Source organism: Thamnophis elegans, chromosome 8 (genome assembly GCF_009769535.1).
Source record: "Thamnophis elegans isolate rThaEle1 chromosome 8, rThaEle1.pri, whole genome shotgun sequence".
Lineage (NCBI taxonomy): Eukaryota > Metazoa > Chordata > Lepidosauria > Squamata > Colubridae > Thamnophis > Thamnophis elegans.
In genome coordinates this window covers 4,316,914-4,340,050 of record NC_045548.1, presented here as the reverse complement: position 1 = coordinate 4,340,050, position 23,137 = coordinate 4,316,914, and the positions used below count along the sequence as shown (strand labels likewise).

Here is a 23,137-nt window from a genome sequence, read left to right as displayed (position 1 = left end):
CGGTGGGACTGTGCACGGCCATCCCAAGCTTCGTTTTTGCCGACAGAGGCACCGTGGTCCTTCGCTGCTTCCAGATCCGGCCCGCGTGCCTTGAATTTGACACCCCTGTAATACAGCTATTTTTTTTAAATAGTCAGATAGGGCAGGAAACCTGGCAGGCTTAAATAATGGTGGGCTCCTAATGTATTAAATCTTTATAGTTTGATTTGATTGTGTGACATCAAGTCAGTGCTAACTTTTAGCAATCATCTAGAGATATCTTCTTCAGTATGATCAATGTCCGATTTGGACAATCCTCGTTTGGTTTGGCAATGCAGAGATATATATACACGAGATTAGAAGTGCAAAGTCCTATACATGACCACATTATTTGTATTCCTTCTGTTGGATAGGGATAGCCAACACCTCTTCTCCCCCCGCCCTTCTTCTGCCTCCTAGTATTTGGGCTATCCTGTCTTGCAACTCCAGATCTTTAGGAAAACATTTGGAGACACGTGAAGACCTTGCTGTCTAATAAAAGATGTCAAATCAGAGCTCTCTTGCTGGTATATTGATTGCATTGATTGTTCATATTTTAATCTTAATTTATTATCCCTGAGCTGCTTGGGATTTTCAGAAATGGAATTGCAAATGAGGTGAAGTAATAAATACCCCTGATGAACTTTGTCAGTGTTCTTATGAATGTCAATATTAACAGTAAAATTGTTTAGTGAAGTGGAAACTGATGTCATTCATCTAGAATTCTGAGAGGTCATAATTGGTCGTGCTGGCTTGGGCTTCAGCTACCTCTGAATCACTGCTAGGATCCCAACTTTGTAAAGGGACATATTTTTGGCCCTTATTGTATTATGCCGAGGTGGCGCAGTAGTTAGGGTGCAGTACTGCAGGCCACTTCAGCTGACTGTTATCTGCAGTTCAGCGGTTCTAATCTCACCGGCTCAAGGTTGACTCAGCCTTCCATCCTTCCGAGGTGGGTGAAATGAGGACCCAGACTGTGCGGGCGATATGCTGACTCTGTAAAACCGCTTAGAGAAGGCTGAAAGCCCTATGAAACGGTATATAAGTCTAACTGCTATTGCTATTGCTATTGCTCCTAAGACAATCTGTATGCTCCCTTGCTTGTCCATGTCTGTAATTTCCAGATCTGCTCATTAGGATTTGATCAGTGTAAAAATAGTTATCAATTGAAATATGAGTCTTTGTAAAAAATTTACTATTACAGGATAAGGGGAAATTAGAAATCTTTTCATAATATCTAGCTTTAGTGCACTTAACTGTGGGGATGCAGCCCTGCTATGGATGTAGTGGGTTCACCGACAAAAGGGTGAATGACAAAAGCGCGCCTGATTAAAACGTGGTGACAAAACCGCGAGTTCTAAAGCGCTCCGATGAATGAGCGCTGAATCGCGCCAACAATAGTGCGGCGACAGAAGCGTGCTGTAAACCTCAACCTCAACCTAACCCTAAATGTAACACTAACCCTAACTCTAAACGTAACGCTAACCCTAAACGTAACGCTAACCCTAACCCTAACCCTAAACCTAACCTTAACCCTAAACCTAACCCTAACCTAAATCGACGCGCTGTTGTAAATCGCCCTTCTGTCGCCGCACTGTTGTCGCCGCGCTGTTGTCGCCGCATTGATGACGTCGCGGTTTTAGCGACACAGTTTTGTCAGTGCGGTTTTGTCGTGCGCGCTTTTGACGTTCGCGCTTTTGTCGTGCGCGCTTTTGGCGGGTCACGGATGTATTGAAGTACCTTGATATTGGTCATTTGATCTAAAGTGATTTTTGGCTATTGCTGTAACACCTACATGTTAATATCTGCATATGCTCATCATTCTTTGGTATTTTAATAGCACATACAAGGTTTTTTTTTGTTCGTTTGTTTGCTGAAAGGACCTCTTTCCTGTTCTACTTTTTTCCCCAAAAGATTGTCGGGTGCTTGTCTCCAGGCATGCTATGCCATGAGAATGTGGGAGCAATCCCCAAAATAAGCCATGCTCAAGAAGAAAGAGTGGCAAGGATGCGGTAAAGGAATTTAGGATTGGTAACAAGGTCTGTTTTTTGTGGTAGTAGAAATGACAACCACAAGGGCTAAATGGCTCCATATTATTATTCCTTGTGTGTCCAATCCTGTGGTGCGATTCAAATAATTTACCAACCAGTTCTCTGCCCTAATGACCAGCTGGGTAGGCGGGGCTCGGTGGTCATGTGATCATGTGGGCGTGGCCAAGTCAATGTCACTCAGGTCGATGGGCGCTTCGCCTTAGTTGTTACAATGGTAATAAGGGTTAACCGGAGAGGCAGTTTCTGTAAGCAGGGCAATAAAGATGAGGCTAGAAACAACACCAGAATGTTTCCTCCCTGCCTTCCTTACAAGATTAGCCCTGTAAAGTGGAAAGAAACAAAAGGAGATTTCTTCCAACAACCGGTTCTCCGAACTGCCTGGAAAATTACCAACCGGTTCTCCCGAATAGGTGCGAACCGGCTGAATCCCACCACTGGTGGACACATATAATTTTCTTCAGCCATACTGTAAATCTCCTGGCGGCCACTGCTATCTCTTCCGATATCTATTTTGTTATGCCTTGTAGCAGTTTGTTTCATTTAATTATAGGTAGTATGAAGGAGATTTTTGTCTTTTTTTTATCTTTGTAATTGGCGAATCATGATTGTCTATGGAGATTATCAATCATCTAAGTCATGGCTGTCCCAAAGGTGTTTCTCCCCCCCCCCCAAAAAAAGGCAAATGGATTTTGTTTTTTTCCTTGAAGACGGTTCACTTCTCATCCAAGGAGCTTCTCCAGTTCTGTTCTGAAGAATTGAAGAAGCTTCTTGGATGAGAAGGGAAATGTCTTCGAGGAAAACCAAACTCCAGTTGCCTTTTGAAAAAAGCAACTTTGAGAGAATTGTGATTATTAATGTAAACAGAGAAGAAAGTAAACATCTCACACTAATGAAGACTTGCTTAGTCCATGGATGGGTGACACTAAGAAACTGTAAAGTGGAAAAAAACAAAAAATTTCTCCCAACAACCGGTTCTCCCAACTGCTTAGAAAGTTACCAACCGGTTCTCCCAAATAAGTGCGAACCGGCTGAATCCCACCACTTGTCCAATCATACTTGGCCACTAAAGAATTCTATTCTATTCTAAAGAATTCTAGCCTATTCTATTTGCAAATAAACAGGCCATTATATGCTTGCTGACTTCCAAAGAGAGATATTTTTGTTTTAATAGCCGAATAGCCGTCAATCCTAAGAACTATTCTGCCGGCAGTTTAGTTTAGTAGCTGTTAAAAAACAACAAAGTAAAAACCAAAGAGAATCTCCTACTGCTTTGACACAGGCATTTGCCACATGTCGCTGATTTATCACCATCTACAAGGCATAGTATTCCCGGGAAACGTCCTACCTCAGATATCCTGTACGGGGTTGCATTCCTGAAATGATGAACAAGTTTCCTGCCTCCTTCTTTCCCATGGTCAAAGGAGCCGACTTGGGAAAGATCATGACTGGCGAGCTAAATTTTGACAGTGGTTTTTGTGGAAGCTGGTAGGCTTTTTGGTATGTTGGGTTAAAGAAGGGAAGATCTCTGCAAAGCTGGTCCTCGGTTTCCTTTTTGAGTTTAGGCTTTTCCATGCCTGCCAACATTTCAAAATTTAAAAAACCGGAGCGTGGTAACCTCTAGGCCTGTGATGGTGAATCTACGGCACGCGTGCCTGAAGTAACATGTGAAGCCATGTCGCCTGGCACGCGCGGTTTCGCCTGCTCGTCTTCTGGGTTTCCCTGTGCACATGTGCATACGACAATCCGCTAGCCTTCAGCAGTGCCGGAAACTGGAAAAGCTGCCCTTCCGTTTTCCGCTGGGAGAATGCGCCAACTCATCATCATGGGCACATGTGCACCAGTAACCGGAAGTTTAGCTGGCCAGCCCCCGCATGCGCCCACTGGAAACCATAAGTGCGTTTTCCGGTGCAGGCGTGCCCTCTGGGCATCTCCTCTCCCAGGTCCCAGATGAGCGTGTGGCAGGCAGGTGAGCGGGCTCTGTTTTTGGCACTCAGTGCCGAAAAGGTTTGCCATCACTGCTCTAGGCAAAATGGGCAGCATACAAGTCTCTCTGGAATGAGCTGCCCCCCCCGGAGCTTCGTATAATCCCCGACCTCCGGTCCTTCCGACGCACCCTAAAAAGTTGGCTTTTCCAGCAAGCCAGCCTGGCCTGAACAAAACAAAATAAATGATTGATTATTGTTAATTTTAATCGATTTTTTTTTAAAAAAAGTTATTGTTAATCTTAAATAAGAGCCGAGGTGGCGCAGTGGTTAGGGTGCAGTACTGCAGGCCACTTCAGCTGACTGTTATCTGCAGTTCAGCGGTTCTAATCTCACCGGCTCAAGGTTGACTCAGCCTTCCATCCTTCCGAGGTGGGTGAAATGAGGACCCAGACTGTGGGGGCGATATGCTGACTCTGTAAACCGCTTAGAGAGGGCTGAAAGCCCTATGAAGCGGTATATAAGTCGAACTGCTAATTGGGTTTGTTTTGGATGTTCTATTTAATTTTTTTAACTTTTGTAATATGTGTTTTTTATTAATGTTGTATGCCGCCCTGAGTCCTTTGGGAGAAGGGCGGCATATAAATCCAATAAACCAAACCAAACCAATAAATAAATAAGTTCAATGTTCCTTGAGCACACGCTCCAATCTCATTTTGGGTGATCTTCCTAAGCAGCATCCAGCATGCTAGACTTCCAGATGATTATAAGTAGTCCTTGACTTACAGCCGTTCCTTTATGTCCGTTCAACGTTAAAATGGCACTGGAAAAAAGTGACATGACAATTTTTCACACTTATGACTGTTGCATCATCCCGCATGATCAGAATTTGGGCCCTTGGGAAGTGGCATGTATTTATGGTGATGTACTGTCCCGTGTCACGTGGTCATCATTTGTAACCTTCCCAGATGTCTTCCGGCAAGCTAAGTCAATGGGGGGGGGGGGAAGAGCCACGTTCATTGAACAACTTGGTTACTAACTTAATCCCTGCAGTGATTCCCTTAACAACGGTGGTGGGAAAGGTTGTAAAACGGGGCAAAACTCACTTAACAAGCGTCTTGCTTAGCGGTGGGATTTTTGAGCTCAGTTGTGGGTCATAAATCCGTGACCCGTCAAAACCGCGGTCCACTAAAGCGCGCCCGGTTAAAGCGCGTACCTGACGTCATCAGCAGCGTGACAAATACGACCGCGGAGAAAAAAGGGCGCTTTAAAAAGCGCTTTTAAAGCAAGCCGATTCACATAAAGGTAAGGGTTAGGTTTAGGGTTAGGGTTAGGTTAAGGGTTAGGGTTAGGGTTAGGGTTAGGTTAAGGGTTAAGGTTAGGGTTAGGGTTAGGTTAAGGGTTAGGTTTAGGGTTAGGGTTAGGGTTAGGTTAAGGGTTAGGGTTAGGTTTAGGGTTACGTTAAGCGTTAGGGTTAGGTTTAGGGTTAGGTTAAGGGTTAGGTATAGGGTTAGGTTTAGGGTTAGGGTTAGGTTTAGGGTTAGGTTTAGGATTAGGTTTAGGGGGGTTAGGTTTAGGTTTAGGGGTTAATTTTAGGTTTAGGGTTTACAGCGTGCTTCTGTCTCCGCGCTGTTGTTGCCCTGTTGATGATGTCAGCTACGCGGTTTAGTCAGACGCGGTTTAGTCGAGCACGGTTTTGTGGTGGAACCCATAAATCAAGGACTACCTGTATGTTGGAAAAATCGGAAATTCCTTTCTATTGGCTCCCATTGTGGTTTGCAACCTTTTGGAGTCCAGTGGGCTAAATTTAAAATTTTGTGAGTGTGCGATGAACAATGAGGCAATTTGTCTTTTCCACAACATGATTGCTGTGGTGGGTAAGACCAAGAATAAAACTGGGAATGGAGCTCCCAGCCACGTCTCCTTGTCTTGTTCTAAGAATTTTTATACTGTATAGAGTCCAGAAATATAGAAGCAAACCAATTTAGAAATAACATATGTCAGTTTAGAGGCAGAGCAATTAATCTAACTGTTGAACCCCGCCTGAGCTACAAATATTCTCTTTGATTGGTAATCTTCTAACCCTCAAATGTTTTGGACTGTAAGTAGAACATCTAGCAAGACACATTTTACAACCTTTGACAATCTAGATCAACCCCATGTTTGGAGAATTATTTCTTTTTTACACTGTTCTTAAACTACAGGACATTATAATAAAACATCCCATTTAAGTGTAAAAATACAGTGTGGGAATGTTTTGAGAAATAGAATGTAAAACTTAACTCTGCTTGAATAGTGTGATGTTATGTTCCATTCTGTATGCAAATCGAACTGCGTCATACCATGTTACCACAAAAGATTGACATTTGATATTATTTTGTTCCTCTGACAGATACTTCCTGGTTTGTTCCTTGGAAATTATAAAGGTAAGATGAGTTTTATTAGTGGCTTTTGAAAAATACTCTGCATTGCATCCCTAGCATTGGGGCTGGGGGTTTACAACTCTATCCCCTTATGCTTAATCCTCCCAAAGGACAATGGCTCTGTTTGACATTTGAAAGAAATAGGGGTGTCATTCTGATCGGTTTTGCAAGCAGTTTGAAATAACAAATATAAAATTAAAAATTATCTTAGCTTCAAGGGCTAATATTCTATAGCAGGGCTCACCAAACTTGGCAAGCTTAAGACTTCATCTCCCAGATTTCCCCAGCCAGCATGGTTGGCTGAGGAATTCTGGGAGTTGAAGTCCACAAGTCTTAGAGTTGCCAAGTTTGTAAACACTTATTCAATAGGCAAAAGTCTGATTTTGCTAAAAAATAAAAAAATTCAGACCTTTTGGGATCTGCATGCAGTACGGTGTATCTTCTTGAGAAAGAAAAATTGGACCAGGGAAATGCCATTTGCTCCCCCTTATCTAGAGCCCTTACTTCCTTTTCAAAATAGATCCTTTATTATTGCAGCTATTCACTTCTTGTTAACTGTTATTTTCCTAGGGGAGATTTGGCACTTCCAGGCTGTCCTCTCCCCGGCCCAATAGTTGCTGTTTCACACTTAGTTCCAGAACCTGAAAAATCTAAATAGATAGAAACCCACATTCCTGTTAGCCCCTTTGAACGTTGCACCATCGCAAAAGTCATGTCAGAAGGAAAATAATTTCACTTTATAATTTCCATTAAACTTTAGTTTCAGAGTTAAAAGGGGGACAGTTTCATTTCTTCTGCGAATATCAGAAACTGCAGCTAGAAAATGCTCAGCCTTCATTTCACATGCTGTCTCTGTCTTCAGTTTCTCCAGCCATTTCTGAGGAACGCTGTCTTTTTAATGCCCTTTACGGCCCAACTCTGGACAAGATTGGTTAATTTTAAACAGCATTTACCCAAGTAAAACGACTTCAAACTTTGGCTTGTGAAGCTACTTTGCTTCAATTGGCCGTCTTTCATATTCCTCATGGTTTAGACAGAACCCCTTCATCCAGACTGAAAATAGAAGCGAAAGCTGTAGGAGAAGGTGAAGGGACCAAAACTACTTTAATTCAGTTTAAGTTGTGGTTTCGTAATTTGAAACTGCTTTGTTGGTCTCTTAAAAGATGAAATATGGATGCGTTTCCCATTTGCTTCAGCCTTCCCTTTTCGATTCTGAGACAGAAATGAAATGACAGCCCCTCGATCCTACTTCGCTGAATTAATTGTTCAAAGTTACATCAGAGAAGTGGCGTGTTGGAGTAGCGGGCCTTTGAAGGTTAACCACACAACGAAGAGAGAAGAGAGAATTGGAGGTTATTCCTTTGAAAAGCACAGTTCCATGCTGTTGAACGGTGCATCTCAGCTCGGGCGAGAGTGCACCACTTCAGATCATACTTTTGACATGGTGTTCCTGTTTCATCAGAAACCCCCAAATGCATTACATTTTGCACGCATGACATCCGAATGATTAACATAATTGCTAAGTCATGCTCTTCCCTCTCGTTAAGAATTCTCCTTAGGCCTTTGTTAGACTATAGGCAATAGAATGAAAAAAATAATGCGAATGGCCACTTTTCTGAAGCTAAACATTGCATCAAATGCAGGGATGGGTTGCTAATCCCATTCCAACCAGTTCGGTTGGAACGGGGCGGCGGCGTCCTCGTGGATGCGCGCAGTTCATGCATGCGTCTTAGCGCCTGCACGATGCTCCAGCTGCTCGCGGAGAATTGCGCAGGCGCTGTATGTGCCATGCGCCTGCGTGGAAGTGCAGAAGATTTCAAAGACCGGTAAGGAGCGCGGGCGGGCGGGTGGGCCCTTCGCCGTTCCTGGAAGTTACTTACTTCCGGGTTCGCCGACCAACCGGTTCGCGGGGACCGCCACGAACCGGTTGAAACCCACCCCTGATCAAATGGGAGATGGGTAAACTTGGATTTGTCAACAGAGGGGAGATGAAGGTTTGTGTCTGTAAGAAACAGAGACTGGATTGATGCACACAATCTCATCTGAAACTTAGTGGAATCATACTGCGAAGAAATTTGCTTTGCAATATGAGCTTAAAGTCAGTGTCACGAAACCAAGACCTGGTATTTGTTTCTCACTTTGGTTCTTTTATATCTTTCCTTCTGTAGTTACGAAAACCAAAATATAGCTTATCTTTTTTTTTTAAAAAAAAAAACACATTTGTTTGTGTCTATGGCAAAAGGCAGCACTTAATGAAGTTCTCCAGTCTTACTACTTCATTTCTTTGTATAAAATGACCCCTGATATACTCTTGAGCCATTCCTAACAGAGGTAATATATAAATAACTTGGAAGTAAAAATAAAATACGTTGCCCCCCCCACAAATAGCCAATATATGAATAAGTGATTCGTTTTGTCAGTCTGGTATTGAATATCAGAATTAACATAATTTCTTAGTGAATGTTAAAATTAATATTCCATTTGCGCATCTGTATGAAATAGAGAATTTACTCTTCATGTTTAAATTAAACATACAGATGATGCTCAGGTACACATATAGAACTGGAACTGTAGTTAAAAGTTCTTTCTCTTCCATTGAGTGGAGCCTATTATGGTCTGTATATAATTGAAGCCCAGCATGACAGTGTACCTTTCTGTGTGACAATCTACTAGTTCTTGATTTATGATTATTTATTCAAAAGCAGTTTGATGTTTCATTTCATTTATTCCATTTGTATGCCGCCCTATCCCGGGGGACTCAAGGCGGCTAACAAGCGGGGGGGGGGGAAGGGGGGATACAACAAAAGACAAAACAAACAAGTTAAAAACAGAGCAACAGTCGCAACAATTCAAGTGGGGCTGGGAACTCATCAGCCCCAGGCCTGCCGGAACAGCCAGGTCTTAGTGGCTTTGTGGAAAGCCGGAAGGGTGGTGAGGGTCCGGATCTCCACGGGGAGATCGTTCCAGAGGGCCGGAGCGGCCACAGAGAAGGCCCTCCCCTGAGGGGTCGACAGTCGACATTGGCTAGCTGATGGTATTCGGAGGAGGCCTAATTGGTCGTAGGGAGGTGATTGGCAGGAGGCGGTCTCTCAAGTACCCAGGTCCAATACCATGTAGGGCTTTAAAAGTAACGACTAGCACCTTGAAGCACGTCCGGAGACCAATAGGCAGCCAGTGCACCTCACGGAGGACAGGTGTAACGTGGGTGTACCGAGGTGCACCCACAATTGCTTCGCGCGGCTGCATTCTGGACAAGCTGAAGGCTCCGAATGCTCTTCAAGGGCAGCCCCATGTAGAGCCCGTATCACCAAGACAATTTTTAGTATCAAACCATGAGTCAAAATCCTCTGCAGAATTAAAGACATCTGGTAAAAGGAAATTGAGCAATGCCCACAGTTCATGAAGATTATTCTGTAAAGGAGTTCCTGTTAAGGTCCTCTTATATGAGACCCTTGGAAAAAAAGTTACTTAAAACCCATCCTCAGAGTTACAACCATCGCCCCCACCATCATGCAGTCCCATGATTGCAATTTGGGCCCTTGGCAGAAAGCTTGCATTGATAATGGTTGAAGCATCTTGCAGTTACATAATCATGGTTTGGGAACTCCCCAGCCAGCAGGCAATGTTAATTGGAGAAGCCAAATTTACATGCTATGATTCACTTAACACAGTGTTTCTCAACCTTGGCAACTTGAAGATGTCCGGACTTCAACTCCCAGAATTCCCCAGCCAGCATTCGCTGGCTGGGGAATTCTGGGAGTTGACGTCCAGACATCTTCAAGTTGCCAAGGTTGAGAAACAATGACTTAACGACATGTGATTCCCTTAATATAGAGTGGTGGTAGCACTGTGGTTAGAATGCAACATTGCAGGCTAACTCTGTTCACATGGCCAGGAGTTCGATTCCTTCGATCCTGACCTGGGTGATTCAGCCTTCCGTCCGTCCGATGTCGGTAAAATGAGGAAAACAGATTGTTTGGGGCCAATATGCTGACTCTGTAAACTGCTTAGAAAGGGTGGTTTATATTGCTAATATTAATATCCATGGATAAAACATAATAAAATTGGATCTGGTCATGCGATGACTCATTTAATGACGGCATCACTTAGTAGCCAAAATTTTGGTTCTAATTGTAATGGCAAGTCAAGAATTACCTGTGTTCTGTTTTTGGATTGGATGGGTCATACCTGAGCAGACTTTTCTCTATTTTTTGCAATCTTCCTGAAGAGTTTTGCTCAAGGAACAAGCAGCTGTGGCTAGAAGCAAGGGGAATTCTAGTAGTTAGAGTCAACCACATTTTAAAATTGCTGGGGTTGAGAAATACTGCCCTAAAGTATTGCAGGAGAAACTTTCCAATTTCTTTAGAATTAATGTTGATGCAGCTTTTTTCCCCCCAGTAGCTACACCAGGCAAGCTATTAAACTGGGTCTTAATCTAGATTTGTTTTCCCCCTCAAGACATAAAATTCACACGGTACTAATTTTGAAAATAAATGTTACTCTTTTTTAAAAAAATAGCAAAAGATTAAAAAGATCAATCAGATTATTTTGATTCAGGGATTAATGTGGTCATCAGAGCAGTTGGCTTTGTCCTAGTCGTTCGTAATGGGAGAAGCCAGGGATTTTCCCTTCAGCAGAAAAAAAAAAAAAAATCTCTGACTATCTATGTTTAAGCAGCTTTTTCTATTGTAGAGAGAGGTGTGATGGAGGGATAAGCTGTTGAATGTGTTTTTTTCAATTAAATGTAAATTTTGAGCTTTGTAAAACACAGAGGAGTTTGCAAATAAGTATGTGAAATTCGAAACATTTCTGGTAACCTTTAATAATGCTAGAATCCCGCCTAATCATGGTGGCAAACCTTATAATAAATCATGTTTTCTGATTCTATCAATTTCATAGGATCAAAAAATCAAAACACCTTCAAATTATATTTGGAGTTCACCTTCCATGACCTTAATAGGTTAGCATCAGTGGTGGGATTCAAATAATTTAACAACCGGTTCTCTGTCCTAATGACCAGGTGGGTAGGCGGGGCTTAGTGGTCATGTGACAGTGCGGGCGTGGCCAACTCAACATTACTCAGGTCGATGAGCATTTTGCCTTAGCTGTTACAATGTAAGAAGGGTTAACCGGAGAGGCAGTTTCTGTAAGCAGGGCAATAAAGATTAGGCTAGAAACACCACCAGAATGTTTCCTTCCTGCCTTCCTTACAGGATTAGCCCTGCAAAGTGGGAAAAACCAAAAGGAGATTTCTTCCAACAACCGGTTCTCCGAACTGCTTAGAAAGTTACGAACCGGTTCTCCCGAATAGGTGCGAACCGGCTGAATCCCACCACTGGTTACCATGATACTTCCATATCTACTTTCATAACAATCCAAAGCGGTACGTTACACTAGAGGAAGATGTCTCAATATTTCTTGGATGCTTACAAGAAACAAGATACGTGCAGCTGATGATTTTATTTCTTTTGTCTCCTCTTTGTTACAGATGCTCGTGACACCGAACAACTAAAACAGAATAACATCACACACATTCTTTCAATCCATGACACTGCTCGGCCCATGTTGGAGGTAGGATAAGAAACTTACAAAACTTAAACCAATGTGGTTTCAGTAGAAATAAGAAGGAAAATGCTATTTTAGCATTGGTACAATATTAATTTAGGGCTATTTCTTTAATGAGCTACGAATTAAGAGGAAGGAGGAAATTGTTAAAGAATGGTTGTGTAGGTGCAAGAAGTGGGCTTTTTCTCAAGAATTCCGATTGCTGTTTTTCCATCGATCTGGTCAAATGAGTCTAATGCAGGGGTGAAATGCTACCGGTTCGGACCGGTTTGTCTGAACCGGTAAAAACATGCCAGCTGTTCACCTGAACCAGTAGTAAAAAAAAAAATGCTACCGGTTTTTCTGGACAATCAGCTGTGCAATTTATATTAATCTAAATTGCATAGCACAGCGGATTCCCCCCTCGCTGTTCGCTTACCTTTGTAGGCGTGCTCAATAGCAGGCTCCGCCCACCCTCCTGGACGTCAATTTGACGGTCTGCGCATGCGTGGAAGGTTCTAGGGGTCAAATTGTGCTCACATTGCTACCAAACCAGTAGCAAAGGTAAGTGGATTTCACCGGTTCACCGACAAATGCACGCTCGACAAAAGCGCGCCAACGAAACCGTGGCGAGAAAACCACGAGGTCGAAATCGCTCCGATGAATGAGCGCAGAAGCGGGCCAACAACAGCGCACTGACAAAAGCGCGCCTTCAACAAACAACTAATAACAACCTAATAACCCTAACCCTAACCCTAAACCTAGCCCTGAACCTAACCCTAACCCTTACCTTAACTTAAATCGCGCTTTTGTGGGCGCGCTTTTGTCGGCGCGTTGTTGGCGCGTTTATGACATCGCGGGTTTTTCACTGCGGTTTTGTCGGCACGCTTTTGTTGTGCGTGCGTTTGTTGGGTCACGGATTTCACCCCTGGTCTAATGTCATAGTCCAGTGATGGCGAAGCTTTTTCGCCTCAGGTGTCAAAAGCATGAGCATGCATGCTATCATGCGCGCTGATGTGCCTACCCCATAATTTAACCCACCCCCCCGCCTTGCCCCCTGCACATGCACATGTGCCTTTGGGAGGGGTTGAAGCCAGGGCAGGCCTTTCAAGGTAAGCCAGATCTCTCCTTAGTTTGTTCTAAGAACGAGGTTCCAGAAGGAGAGCTAGATGTTGGGGGGGGGGAGAGTCCACTACCTCGGAAGGCTTGAGCCCCTCTGCTAAGATGTCTTGGAGATGGCCCCAATTAGGCCTATCAGCCTGGAAATGCCTTGAAAGAGGCCAGTTGAATAAGGTGGCTAATTCTATCCGAAACTCACTGAGGACCCAGACTGTAGGGGTGATATGCTGACTCTGTAAACCGCTTAGAGAGGGCTGAAAGCCCTATGAAGCGGTATATAAGTCTAACTGCTTTTGCTATAGATGTGCTGGGCTGACCCACAACTTACCTTTTGTGCCTCCCGCACAAATTTCAGGAGGCTTTTTTGAAGCCTCCAGAGGCTGAAAAACTGCCCAAAAAATGAAGGCGAAAATCAGCTGGCCAGCGCGCACATGTGCGCTGGAGCTGACATAGGGCAACGCCTCGCGTGCCCCAAGAAATGGCTCCGCGTGCCGTCAGTTCGCCATCACAATCATAGCCACATCATGATAAGTTAATGCTGTCTAACTTCCATGTGAGGTTTGCATCCAGCATATCAAACTTAAAACTCTCACGGCCTTCGGGAAAGCCGTTAAAACCTGGCTGTTCCGGCAGGCCTGGGGCTGTTGACCTTAGTGTTAAGGTCCAGCCCCGATTAGAACGAATGTGTGTTGTGAATTTTAAACCATTCTTTTTATTTTCCTTCTCTTTTCTTCCCCTTTTTTCTAAGCCGCCCAGAGTCCTTCGGGATTGGGCGGCCTATAAATTAAATAAAATAAATAAATAAAATAAATAAATAAATCAGTAAATCAGTAAATCAGTAAATCAGTAAATCAGTAAATCAGTAAATCAGTAAATCAGTAAATCAGTAAATCAGTAAATCAGTAAATCAGTAAATCAGTAAATCAGTAAATCAATAAATAAAATACAGAGATGCCACTCTCCCTTTACGATTCATTCCCTACAATTTATGCGATGTGATTCTATCACTTTGAGGCGTCTTGCTCCATGTTAAGGACATCCTGCGATCGTCAAAATGTTGCTTACATCTGTTGTTATATGCAAATGAGTTTATAAATCCAGTAACACGGGATATCATAGATACAGCAAGCTTACAACAGCCCTCATATCTTCACAGATCCTACTCCCGTAAATATAGTAATACAAGTAAAAAATAGAAGATTTTTTTTAAAAAACTAGTAAAAGAGAAAGACGACTTCAGCCAGTACTTCCCAGAAATCAGTAGCAGTTTGTGGTGGGGAGAGCATTACACAAGTATCTCTTTGTTTGAGAATGCTATGAGTAGTGGTCTGGAGTAACGTTGGGTTCCACCAATGCTGAATTTTGGCACAAGGCTGGAAATGAAAATTTTAAGTCAATGTTCTTCATTCTTCACTAGTAGCTACTAAGACGGCTGAGAATATACATTCTTTGTACACATTTGCTTCAACTCCTATAGAAAATTTCACTGACTTTTCTTTAAAGATCAGTGATCAAATTACATTTTGCTTACTTAAAACACATAAAAATTGAAGTTAAAACAAGGATTTTTTTCCCCATCTTAAATATTTAACATTAAATATTTATCTTCTGTTATCTCCCCGAAAAAAATAAGTGTAGCTGTCCTAACTGAAGTTCATTTAGATAGTCCTTAATATTCTTAATATTAATAAAAGGGGCTTTTAAAACTTCATAATCGTAGTCTTATGGGAAATAGTGCTGTAACTGTCATCAGAACCTGAATCATAATTACTACGTTGCCAACAAAAATTTACAGTCTGCAGACTCATAAATAATATATTTAAATCCTAAATGTTTCCATGTTTTCATTAAAACTCTTGTATATGTATCTTGCATATTAGCAATCCATTTGACTTTTAATCCTGTTCCCCAAAACTAAATATAGTTCTTCCATCTTTTTTTGTCCCTAAGGAGTCAAACAAAATCAACATCTGAAAATAAGTTGTTGATACCTAGGAGAAGTTACTGATCTCGAGGGGGAAAGTCTGTTGTTGATCTATTTGGAGAAGTGTTATGTTTCATTCGCGTGAACACTTTTTTTCCTGAAATGGCTTTGAGTCTTTGGCTTCCTAGTTACTTTGGTACAATATTCCAATGATGCCCTATGAACTTTATAGGAATTTCAACGTAATCTAAGCTACATCCTGAAGGATAGGATTCAGCAATAGTTTTCACTAATGTCAAGGTCAAACAAACTTTGTGATATATTCAGAAGAGTAACATATTGCTTAATCTTCAACCCTCCATGGTGTGTGTGTGTGTCTGTGTGTGTTCCTGTGTGTAACAATCTTGTTTTTTTCATATAGTAGGATGCTCATCTTCGGTGGTGAAGTAACGGTACATTGGCTTCATTTATTGCTGGAATTTTTGAATATTTTCAATAATAAAATGAGTCAACATCTACCCTGGGTGACGGCCCTTTTTCCCCCCCACCTGCCTATTTGGTCCTATAGTAGGGCTGACCAAAACTCTTGGTAACCTCTTGTTTTAGTTTTGAGAAAACCATGAGAAACCAACTGCTTCCTACTCGGGCCGTTTTCTGACGAAATGTCCCTCCTGAAAGGAGAGTATCCATTCCTCATCTGTTGATGTGGCATGTCAAAATAACATATGGGGGCTTTTTGGGCTAACCTGAAAGAACTTTGCCAGGTGTTTGAGGCTTCTTATTTGCATCTGGCTTCACAATTAGGTACCCTGAAGTTTTGTTTTTGGCTATTAAAAATGTTTCTTGGAAGTCATCGTTGAAAAAATTTACATAAATTTTAATACCGAGAAGTGCCATGCCAAAAATAATGTGATGCTTATTGCTCCCTCTCCCCACTTCTCCCCAACCCCCACTTTTTTTTAAAAAAAAAAATTTGGTCTAGAAAATTGTGCCGAGGTTCAGACCGTTTAAAAGATTGCTTTATTACTTTAAATTTAAAAAAAAAGTAGTGATTCGTTGATCTGTAAATGGATAAGGAACTGAAATGTAAAGTTATTGTAGTATCTTAAGAGCATTTGCAAAACGGACATCCAGGTTCCTATAAATTGGTTGTCTCATTCGAAATAATGTATGTTCCAATTCTAAAGACGATCATAGAAAATGTCTTTAACAGAATGTGCTTAAAATTTTGATGGCCACGTTTTCAGCATGTGGATTATTAATTTTATGTAATCAAGCAACACACTTTGTCAACTAAAAACAATTCCCATGAAACGAAGTATTGAAGGTTTTTAATGTCACTTGTTTGCATCTGTGATTGTTTGAAAGTAAAAGATTTCCTATTGACTTCATTTTTTTTAAAACAGATTAGGCACAGCAATAGTTATTTCTAGGCATTCTTTGAACCGTATAAAACATGAATGAACGTCGTGGTCTCATTTTTTTTGACATTTAGGTTTTCCTTTCTCAAGTTCTTCTTTTAACAATAACAACTTTACAGTTTATCCATTCCTTTAAGTAGAATTTACATTCGGGTTGCAACTAAAAACTAAGAAGAGATTTAAAACAAAACAGATAAAAACAAGATTAACTGAAGAAAAAAATGGTGATTATGTGGTAGCCAAAGTGGAATTGAATCTTCCATAGTTCTATAAGCCTTAACAAAGCAAAAAAATAACAATATGTTTTTTAAAAATGTTTAACTATATATGTGTGTGTGTCTGTATGTATACACACACACACACACACACACACAAACATATCTTAATAAGTAACTTTGTTTTACATCTATAATTTGTGATTAAAAATCCAGTAAATATAATTCATGTGAACTATAAATTACCTAGCTTAAAATATTGCCATTGTTAAATTCTAAATGAAGTGTATATTTTGGATACATGGATAATCTGAAACTCTTGAACCTACTAATAATTAAGCATAGTGTTTCCAATACAGAAGTTTTGAGTCTTGAGAAAGTTTCCTCAAACAGGTCACAAAGGTCTCATTGATGTGGTACCATTTTGTAGGGAGTGAGTACGAATGCTAGAAATTTGGCTGAATTGACTGACAAAGTTGAAAGAAAGAAATCTTGAAATCAGAAGACTTACGCTAGTTTTGTTAACTCTCCCTTTGTATCGGTTTAACTGTTTTCTTGACTTTCAGGGCCTAAGAGAAATAAAAGGTTTATGCTTGTGGTTAACTTTTCTCTGATGAAATAGAAAACTGAGAGGAAAATGAATTTATTGGCTTCCCATTCTGTCAAGCGTATTAAGGTGCGTTGGAATTTGGAGGAGGGGATCTAGAATCTGGCTTTTGCCAGAAACTGCATTTAAGTTACATGTTGTTTTCTATGCTCCGGGTATTATTCCAGCGTCATGGTGTTACACATTTTCTGGTGTGCTTGTTTGTAGGATATGCTCCATTGCTATTTCATGAAATTCCTACTCACAGGTGCTGCCTGAAGAGAATGAGTGTGAAACTTCTTCTGCTTGATAGTTTTGCATGCACGAAGGGCTGTGTCTGCTGCCACTTTCCAGAGTATCTACACCATTATTTATTACCCATATTCTGATTTCCGATGGTTAGTCAAAGGAGAAACTCCTTTCCATCCCATTTCTGGACACATCGACATGCTGCAAAGATGCTATTGAATCAGGTGGTACCAGGCAGAATAGTATCTGCTGGCCAAAAATATTGTATGACTAGCAGAACAGCAAGGAGGACAATAAGTATATATTTTTCAAATGCATGTGTTTTAAGTTACTCTAACTTAGAATTGGGCAGGGAGAGAAAAACATTTTTAATTCATTTTATGTACCAGCTGTTGTGGCCCAGCAGGAGCCATTGGAGCTGCCACCAGACTCCAACAGCGAGGGGCCCTATGAGTCGGCTCTGGAGGATGTGGAGGACCCTGGACAGGGTTCCATCTCCGAGCAGGCTGGTTGGCCACCAGGAGGCACCTGAGCCTTGGACCAGTGGGGAGGAGACAAGGGAGAGTGATCCGGATGCCAGCAGTGAGTTGTTCCTGGATGCCCGGCACCGAAGAGCTAATAGGCGTCAGGAACAGTTGCGCAGTTACAGGAGGTAATTGTACTCAGCTGGTGGTAATTAGGCTCCTCTCCAGACTATAAAAGGACTGCTTGTGCACACGCCCCTCTTGCAGAAGTCAACACAGGAACTAATGTTGGAGAACATTATTGTGCGCTTGGCAGGCTGGATTGCTGCCACGGCTTATCTGTGCTGGATTGCTGCCGAAGCTTGTCTGTGCCGGTTTGCTGCCAAGGCCCTGTCTGTCTGTTAATTAAATGCCGTAACTTATCTTTGGCTCGGAGTGTGTTGGTGTGGGACGAGGGGGGGGGGGGGTCAGAACACCAGCTAACCTTGATTTGTCCTGCAATTAAATTGTTTCTTTTGGGGAGTCAAAACAGAGAAAAAAATGGGAGAGAGGAACTTTGCAGATTTTGGAACTGTCATGGGTTTGTTTGTTAAATTTCTTCCAGAAATTCAAAGCATAGCATTCTTATCTCCCATTTTCCCAACAACAATCTTCTGGGTTATATTGGTTCGGAGGCTCCAATGAACTTCCATGGCTAAGGATGGACTCAAATATGAGTCTCCATTAACAATGAGGCCCCCACTGGTTTCTCTTTCACTTAAAGTAGAACATAATTCTGGAAATGTTATGAGCTTTTTCAGATTAGGGTGACTGATTATTTACATTCATTTGCAAATGAAAGTTTTTCCTTTTTTTGTGCCCTCTCGATTTATTCCCTGACATTGCCTTCATCCAATCAAAATGGTTCCTAACTCTGTCCCTAAAAGTATCAGGGAAGTAAGATTGAACAACCACAGGATGCTATGAATGCCAGATTAGTCTCCAATAAAAACAGATAATAAGTTAAGGTAAGATAGATCAAAAGGCCTACGAGGGTGTTTGTCATAGAGACTTGGGTGAATAGATGTGGGCCAGAAAGATTGGTTATACACGTTGATTCCCTGATGCAAAGTGAATGCATACGACACATCAATTACATCAGTCAATAAACTGTATTGGTAAGTGGACATCACGTATTGGAGAATCAATTAATAGCAATAGCAGTAGACTTATATACCGCTTCATAGGCCTTTCAGGCCTCTCTAAGCGGTTTACAGAGAGTCAGCATATCGCCCCCAACAACAATCTGGGTCCTCATTTTACCCACCTCGGAAGGATGGAAGGCTGAGTCAACCCTGAGCCGGTGAGATTTGAACCGCTGAACTGCTGATCTAGCAGTAGCCTGCAGTGCTGCATTTAACCACTGCGCCACCTTGAGAAATGTACTTGTATGGTTGTGGAAGCTGAATTTAAGGGTTGTTTTTTTTGAGTAGCAAAAGTAGGGTTTCCACATTGGTTTCCTTAAAGGGTTTCTGAGTTACAGGAACGACGACGCGAAGCAGGTTCATTTTGTGTTTTTTTTTTATATTTATTTTCAAAACAAACATACAACTCCTCCTTCTTTACATATTGTAGAAAGTGTATCAGCTGGTAACAAAATGCTTTTGTGCATCTCTTCCACCGTCATCAAATATAATTCATATTAATTCAAGTATCTTAACTCAAATATTTACTATATTAACATCATTGTACCTCCACTTTTATTTGACTATAGTTATTGAAACATCCTTCATCCTTAACTATACCAAGATTCAATACATAACCACATGCTGGCATTTCATTTACTTATTGTAAAATCCTCCATTAACATTAAATCCTCATATCCTGTTTTAGCTAAACATCCATAATATAAACCTGCGAAACAGGTTCATTTTGTTGACGAACTGATAAAGACAGAAGTAGAAATCAGTACATTTCAAAGAATTATTGTGGGCCAAGGAGACATGTACCAAATGGAATATATTAAGACTTGGACTAGTACTATGTAAAAAGTTAGCAAAGTAGTTTTTAACTTGCTCGTAAGTGAGGGGAATATTTCTCTACTGCGTACACAGTGTGCACCCCGTCAATGCTTTGAGTATCCCCAGTACTATCCAAAGATTGCAGTTGAATTATACTTTTTAATACGAAAGAGAAAATTATTAAATATAGGGGGAAATAACCAAATGAATTGTTTTTAATCAATTAAATCACATTTAGATTTTTATCTTGGCCACATTGGCTTTTTGAAGTATGCCTTTTAGATTTTGTCTTGGCTCCTGCTTAATACTTAATTGGGAGAATCATGTGAAGATGATGGTTTTGCAACAAAGTTTATGCAAAGCACTTCCCCATTTTAGCCCCCTTCCTTATCTCCATAAATAGGAAGGATGATAGTATTGGGGGCAGGGAATGTACAAGGTAGCTTTCAATGCACCCGTCCAGTAGCAAGTATCAATTGTTGTAAAGAGATTTTGAATTTTTAAAGATTGGCTGGAATGCTGAAATAAATGAAAATAAGAAATTTTAACATATGATTTATAGGATTAGCAATCCAGAGGACAGTTGGTTCTACAGTACTGCCTCCCATATCTGTCAATGATGAGGCACATCTAGTTGGAAGAGTTTGATATCCTTGTAGCTCTTCTGGAGGTGTGGACTTGCCAAATCAAGGGTCTATCCTTTGAGAAGATATATATGTAATGCAGAGGTGGGTTCCTACCAGTTCACACCTATTCGGTAGAACCGGTTCGTCAAATCTACCGAACCGGTTAGAAGAGATTCTACCAGTGGACCCGGAAAGCAGGCCACACCTACGGAAGAGGTTCCGAAATTTTTTGAAACCCACTACTAGTGGGTGTGTAATGTCCCGCAGTTATCTACACATTAATAATGATCTAGTAATATTTCCTTATACATTTTAGGGACCTTTCCTTACATAATTGGTGTTTTCTTTCATACTTTTGGATTTCTAATTTCTGTTTCCATTAGTTGGCAATTGCTAAAACCAATCCCACATGAAAAAGTATTCAAAGCCTTCTTGATTTTAATTGTCATTTTATTTATTCCTGCACATTGTAATATTCATTTACATATCTCTGTTTTTCCACTGTTGTGCAAACACAATTCCAGCAGCTGCTAACATGTGTAAAATTAAATATATATTATACTCCCTTTCAAATAGCCAACAAAATATTTCTGGTTTTAATTCCATATCTTGCTTTACAATTGCTTCTAACCACTAACTTCTGAATAGCTACTTGGACCGACCTAAGTACTAATTCATAATTTCATAATTATGAATTTCCGGTCACATGGGCGGCAAGCCACTCCCATCCGGTCACATGGGTGGCAAGCCACTCCCACAAAGGAGGCCACACCCACAGAGTAGGTTCCAACAATTTTTGAAACCCACCACTGATGTAATGAGATCTTGAACATCTACTATATTTCATATATGAATGTTGACAGGGAGGATGATCTGGGACTGCACTGACTTTCAGCTTTTGGTTCTTTTACATAGAGAAAGCATCAAAGAGTTTGACAATGTTGATTGAATCCAGCAAGACAATTCTCGCGTGGTTTTTCACTTTTCATTCCTTCTGTTTTACATATAGTTTTTTGTAAGGACTGACCAAAAAAAGTGAATGCAGCCTATTAAAAATGATTAAGACTTTAGGATAGTACTGGTACAGCACTTTAATAATCTTCAAAAAGGAAAGTTTCTATTTTCAAAAGCCCATGCTGCTTTTAAAAAAAATAATAATGATAACCAATTATACATAGCAAGGAAAATAATAACCATCTTCCCCAAAGGACACATGCATTTTATTTTCCACATGCTGTAAGGAAGGAAGAAATGCATGCCAGTTGGTAATTTATAGCATTAGAATTAAAAAGATACATTGAAATGTGATAAATAAAGCGAAAAAGCTGACTCTTTCCATTCCAGCAAAATTTCAATGCTGCATAAAATCTGGTGGATGAACCTTAAATCTTAAAATGCTTCCTGGGCACCACCCAGAAGAAAAACAGGTTCCTATCTCTGAATATGTTTTACTACAATTTTCCTTCTCCCCCCCCCTTTTTTTTTACAGGGAATAAAATACCTGTGCATCCCTGCTGCAGATTCACCCTCGCAGAATCTGTAAGTATTTAAAACTGTGCTCAATTTCACCACTGCTATCTAGATAATAGTCCAGGTTTTTTTAAAATGGAAGCAAAATATATCTGAATTTGCAAATATATGTAACCCCTTGACTTCTTTGGAAACCACAGTCTAGTCCAGTAATGACTAGCCTTTTCTGGACTGAGTGGCCAAAGGGCGCACGCTTCCCCGAACCACCAAAATACAATGCACCCCCCTCGTGCATGTGCCCCGCCCCACACATGCACGCATAACTCCTGCACGTGCCCCGTGTATGCATGTGTGACCCCACAAATGCCCCCTTCCCCCTGTGCATGCTCCACCTGCCAGGAATGTGCGCACAAACCCCGCTGTGCTCAGTTCTTGCGCATGCGCGACAGAGACATGCAGATATACGTGTTGGAGCTGAACTGGGGCGATGGCTAACGTGCCATCAGAGAGGCGCTATAACGTGCCATAGGTCTGGTCTCTTTCTGCTATAATGTGGATACAGATGTTTGGGGAAACATCACAGAGAATACAAGTCCCTATCTCTGTTGTAAAATTTCACGCGGTACGTAAGTGTTATATCTATAAAAGGAATTGGCTCCAGGTTTCGTGGGCGGAAATCTATAGGATCACATTAATAATGGCAGTACTGAATTGAGTCTATCAGCATCTGGTTTTGGTTAGGAAGAGGGGAAAAAATACTTGTACACAGCAACCTATATTGGTTTGTGAAAGATCAGTTTGAAAAAGAAAGCTGCCTTTTTGAAGGTTGCATAAACAAAGCAGTTAAACTTCTCTGAAATATTTTTTTTAATTATTTATTTATTTATTTATTTCCAAAACAAACATATGTTGTAAAAAGTGTATCAGCTGGTTACAAAAAGCTTTTGTGCATCTCTTCCACCGTCATCAAATATAATTCATATTAATTCAAATATCTTAACTCAAATATTTACTATATTTATTTGACTACAGTTATTTAAACATCCTTCATCCTTAAATATACCAAGATTCAATCCATAACCACATGCTGGCATTTCATTTACTT

The 23,137-nt window shown here is 41.0% G+C and overlaps 1 protein-coding gene across 1 annotated transcript in view; it reads left to right on the top strand.

Annotated features, from left to right (window-relative positions):
* Nucleotides 1–23,137, top strand: part of DUSP22 (dual specificity phosphatase 22) — a 42,125-nt gene that overhangs the window by 5,907 nt on the left and 13,081 nt on the right. The window contains exons 2-4 of the mRNA XM_032223294.1: nt 6,384–6,417; nt 11,903–11,985; nt 22,052–22,101. Coding sequence (XP_032079185.1) covers nt 6,384–6,417; nt 11,903–11,985; nt 22,052–22,101 — 167 coding nt within the window. The remainder of the gene's footprint in view (nt 1–6,383; nt 6,418–11,902; nt 11,986–22,051; nt 22,102–23,137) is intronic.